The 5,079-nt window shown below is 64.3% G+C and overlaps 1 protein-coding gene across 1 annotated transcript; it reads left to right on the top strand.

The window, feature by feature from the left end:
- Window positions 1-3,353: 3,353 nt before the first annotated feature.
- Window positions 3,354-4,757, top strand: RTN4R (reticulon 4 receptor; the record flags this gene model as incomplete). Its single annotated transcript, XM_080717929.1, has 1 exon — window positions 3,354-4,757. A coding segment is annotated over one exon (1,404 nt), but the record flags the coding sequence as incomplete, so codon positions are not given.
- Between the last annotated feature and the right edge of the window lie 322 nt (window positions 4,758-5,079).

Raw genomic sequence — 5,079 nt, 5'->3', positions numbered from 1 at the left:
TGTTGGGATTTCAGGTGTGCACTACCACATCAGGTAGAAAACTGATTCTGTCGTAGTGCAGACTCCTATCTTCTTAGACTAGCCTGTCAGACCCCCAAGATCGGATGGGGTGAGGGTTTCTGCTTTGGGGAGGATTGGAGACCGAGGGCGCTGCACGGGCAGATGGATGCAAGTCTTTGTCCGGGGCCTGCAAGGCTGTCCAGACTTGACCTGGCTCCTGGCTTGTCAGGTGGGGACAGAGATGTCTCAGGCAGGAGGGGAGGCATGGGGCGGGGGGGGGGGCACTGGGAAACCCTGATGGCAATCCAGCAGCTTCGCGGGGCTGCTGAGGTGAACTGCTGACCTCAGCAGCTCCTGCCCGCGGGCTCCTGCAGCCTGCTGCGGCGGGTAAGCTCCCAGAAACCTCACCCCCTCAACCTTCACAGGCGCCCACCCTTCTCCCTCCCTCTGTCCCTCCCCCTTCTCTCTCCCCTCTTCCATCCTCTTCCCCTCCCCCACTCTCCTGGTTCCCTTCCCCCTCTCCTCCTCCACCGCTCCCTCCAGCCCCCGTCCTGCATTGCAGGTGAACTTGGGTCCTTTGGTAGGAGACCTAGTGCTGCCGCGTGAATGGTGTCTGTATTCCAGTGCACCTCCTGCCCCTTCGGGCTCCCCTGCAGGGACCCTGGGCTGGTATCTGGTCACTGCCCTCCCGGCGACATCTCAGGGCCTTCTGAGCAGGGTGGCTCTTCCCCTCCCAGCCGGGGACCTCATGCCCAGGGTCTCCTGCCTTCGGAATCATCAATGAAGAGACCCCCCATCCCACAGTCTGGCCTGGGGTGGGGCGCAGGGAGGCCCCCATTGTGCGTACCCTGGGGCAGGCTGAGACCTGGCCATGCAGAGCTGTTTTCCCCCATGGTGCACACACTGGGTGATAGCTGAGAGCTGGGACCCAAGTGAGAGCGGAGGCAGGGACTGCCTGGCTGGGCTCCCGGAGGAGGACAGAGCTTCCGGTGAGAATCAGGGGAGAGGAAGCAACCAGACCTGGAGGCCAGAAGCCTGATGGCTTAGGGGGTGCAGAGCCAGGGACCCTGGCCATGGGGATGGGCCAGAGACACCTTTGGGGGAGGGGGAGGGGCTACCTCCAAGGTAGAGGGCAAGGAGAGGTCAGGCGGGCGGCCCTGGGGTGGGGGAGTCGGGGATGTCCTCCCAGTGTCTTGCTGGGGCTCCCATGCTCCCCAGGCCCCAAGCTGCAAAGTTGGTTTTGATTATCGTATAAAGATGCCCTCTCATGCTTGCTCAGCGGAGGGGTTGCTATGGAGACCAGTGGGCAGGCCCCAAGGGGGGCCGGGCTGGAGCCAATTACTGTGGCCGCAGCAGAAGAGAGCCCACCCGGGCCTCGCGCTGACGGCAGCGCAGGCTCTCAGAAGTTGGGTTTCCAAAAAGCACTTGTCTCTGCAACAACGGAGCCATGTCTATGCCCGATACCTGCGGCTGGCAAGGCTGCCGGTGGCTGCTCCCCCAGTTGCCTGAGCCGGCAAGGGCACCTGCACCAGCCGAGTTCCTGGACCACAATTGGGCGCAGGGGCCGCAGGGCGGGACGCAGCGTGGCCTGGCTCCACGGTGATGGGGTGTGTGTGGTACCAAGTGGGCTGGGCAGCATGGGAGCGGTGTGCAGGTCTGTGCCATGTGTGGCTGGTGAGGCTGGGCACCGAGGACGGCCACGGTGCCAGGCTGGTGGTCTTCCAAGCCCCTGGCTCGGAGGCGCCGCTTCCGCAGCACGTGACCTCCTGTGACAGCAGGTTTAACTCTGAGGAGCCCACAGGGCCCAGGGAGGACGCGTCAGAAGAAAGTGGGGATGTCAGCAGTTCAAATAGAGCGTCAGGACACAGCACCTCTCTTGCACCTCCAGCCCTGAGAGGGGAGCCCAGGGCTTGGGGGCTCCTGGTCTGGGCTTGCCCTGCTGGACCCCTGTCCTGGAGCGCCATCTCTCTGGCAGCCAACAAATGGCCTCAAGCCCTGCAAGGCAGAACTGGGCTGGGGGGAGGGGTTCCTGGGACCTAGGGACATGCCTGGTGCTGGTTTCATGTTCTGGCTTCCTGGGGCTCTCTCTGGTTTAGAGCACTTGAGCCCTTTGGCAGGGGGTCTGGCGCAGGATGAGAGAAGGCTGAGGGTCACAGTGGGAGGTGGGAAGCTGGTCTGTGGTCCTCTCCCTCCTCCCCCTCTGCTCCAACCCCAGTACTTTGCCTGGCCTCCTGTCTGCAGAATCCTGCCCTTAGCCAGCTGCCAAGGAAGGTGTTAGCTGTCAATGCAGGTGTTAGCTGTCAACTAAGGTGTTAGCTGATAACTCAAGTGTTAGCTGATAAGCCATAACCCTCCCAAGGGGATTCACATTTTAATAGACTCTCCTGAAGGCGGAAAGAGCCTTCAGCATTCTAGGAGGGGCTCTGATGGCACATAGTACTGGGGGCCCTGGCCAGGCCAGGTCTGGATGCTGCACCCAGCCCCAGAGCGCTTCTGCTGCTGGCGTAGTAGGTCAGCCAGGGGGGAAGGGGTGAGGCATGGGGCTGGCACACTGGGCGGTGCCCATTAAGGAGGGCTGAGGGCAGCTGGGCTCTGCGAGACTGGCTGGGGGAGTGAACTCCTCCCCTGTGGGGGGGTCAAGTGGAAAAATGAGGCCAGTGGGGAAGCTGGGAGGTGTGCTGGCCAAGCCAGGAAGTGCTCAAAAGGGAGGGTGTATGGAGGTGGAACAGCCTGCCTGGGTGCGGGGCAGGCTGCGCTCCCCTCCCCACACCCAGGCTATTGTTCCGCTGATAGCAGAGACACTAGTGGGGGAATCACCCCAGAACCCTGGCAGGCAGGCGGGGAGCCCTGGGGCCAGTCTCCTCATTGTGTGCTCCCCACTATGGCTTGAGGGGCTCCCCAGAATCCCAGTTGCTAGGAGTTATCAAGAGCTGCAGGGCCCCTAGCAGAGCACAGAGGTCTGCTCCCAGGAGGAGGGGCTGCTGCAGAAAGGAAGGGTGCTCCTCTGCCTGAGCCCCACTCCCGACAGTCTGTGGGCTCGGCCTGTCTGGTCCCCAGGACTGCCGATTGCGCATAGCAGCACCCCCTTCCAAGGCCAGGGCCTTGGGGACTCTGGTTTCTGGAGTCCCCAGAAGATATCTGCAGATAAGAGCAGCTAGCCTGAGGCCTTGAATGGTGTTCCCACGGGTGACCAGCAGGCCAACCTTGGTGGGCACAGGGGAGCAGGCATGTCAGCTGCCTTGTGTGAGTTCAGGAGGGGTGGCATAGGACTCTAGACTTGGCTTCCCAGAGTGGAGCGAGCCGGCCTGGCTCCAGCACAGACCTCTCCCTGCTAACCACCCTTTCCTCTGCCCACAGGGAGCGGGCTGCTGGCATGGGTGCTGTGGCTGCAGGCCTGGCAGGTGGCAGCGCCGTGCCCTGGCGCCTGTGTGTGCTACAATGAGCCCAAGGTGACCACCAGCTGCCCCCAGCAGGGCCTGCAGGCCGTGCCCGCTGGCATCCCAGCCACCAGCCAGCGCATCTTCCTGCACGGCAACCGCATCTCCCACCTGCCAGCCGCCAGCTTCCATGCCTGCCGCAATCTCACCATCCTGTGGCTGCACTCCAACGCCCTGGCCCGCATCGACGCCATGGCCTTCGCCGGCCTGGCCCTCCTCGAGCAGTTGGACCTCAGCGACAACGCACAGCTCCATGCCGTGGACCCAGCCACCTTCCAAGGCCTGAGCCGCCTGCACACGCTGCACCTGGACCGCTGCGGCCTGCAGGAACTGGGCCCCGGCCTGTTCCGTGGCCTGGCCGCCCTGCAGTACCTCTACCTGCAAGACAACAGGCTGCAGGCACTGCCCGGCGACGCCTTCCGTGACCTGGGCAACCTCACACACCTCTTTCTGCACGGCAACCGCATCCCCAGCGTGCCCGAGCGTGCTTTCCGCGGCCTGCACAGCCTCGACCGCCTCCTCTTGCACCAGAACCGTGTGGCCCGTGTGCACCCCCACGCCTTCCGCGACCTGGGCCGCCTCATGACACTCTACCTGTTTGCCAACAACCTCTCGATGCTGCCTGCCGAGGCCCTGGCACCTCTGCGCGCCCTGCAGTACTTGCGACTCAACGACAACCCCTGGGTGTGCGACTGCCAGGCACGCCCGCTCTGGGCCTGGCTGCAGAAGTTCCGGGGCTCCTCCTCTGAGGTGCCCTGCAGCCTGCCCCTGCACCTGGCCGGCCGCGACCTCAAGCGCCTGGCTGTCAATGACCTGGAGGGCTGTGCCGTGGCTGCTGGGCCCTTCCATCCCATCCGGATGGGCGGGGCCCCCGACGAGGAGATGCTGGGGCTGCCCAAGTGCTGCCAGCCGGACGCTGCGGACAAGGCCTCTGTGCTCGAGCCGGGGAGACCAGCCTCGGCTGGCAACGCACTCAAGGGGCGCGTGCCGCCTGGTGACGGCCCGCCCGGCAATGGCTCGGGCCCACGTCACATCAACGACTCCCCCTTTGGGACCCTGCCTAGCTCTGCAGAGCCCCCGCTGACTGTGTTGCGCCCCGAGGGCTCTGAGCCTCCAGGGATCCCCACGACTGGCCCACGCCGGAGGCCGGGCTGTTCCCGCAAGAACCGCACCCGCAGCCAGTGCCGTCTGGGCCAGCCAGGCAGCGGGGGCAGCGGGGCTGGTGACGCGGAGGGCTCGGGTGCCCTGCCAGCCCTGGCTTGCAGCCTCGTGCCCCTGGCCCTTGCTCTGGTGCTGTGGACAGTGCTCGGGCCCTGTTGACCAGCTGCCAGACCCCAGAGCCGCTCAGCAGCCGGTGTGTGTACATAGGGGCTCCCGCCATGCCGCCAGCCAGCGCCAGGGACCGGCCCCACGGGGCAGGCCAGGCCCTCCCCGACGGAAGCCTCCCCACAGCCCACCCCCATCTCCACCCCATCATGTTTACAGGGTTTGGGGCAGCGTTTGTTCCAGAACGCCTCCTCCCGCCCGGATCGCGGTATATAGAGATATGCATTTTATTTTACTTGTGTAAAAATATCGGACGACGTGGAATAAAGAGCTCTTTTCTTAAATGGAGGCTTCTTGGGTGGGTATAAGCCTCACC

This window comes from Muscardinus avellanarius (genome assembly GCF_963383645.1).
Source record: "Muscardinus avellanarius genome assembly, chromosome: 21".
Taxonomy (NCBI): Eukaryota; Metazoa; Chordata; class Mammalia; order Rodentia; family Gliridae; genus Muscardinus; species Muscardinus avellanarius.
This window is presented reverse-complemented; position numbering and strand designations above follow the sequence as displayed.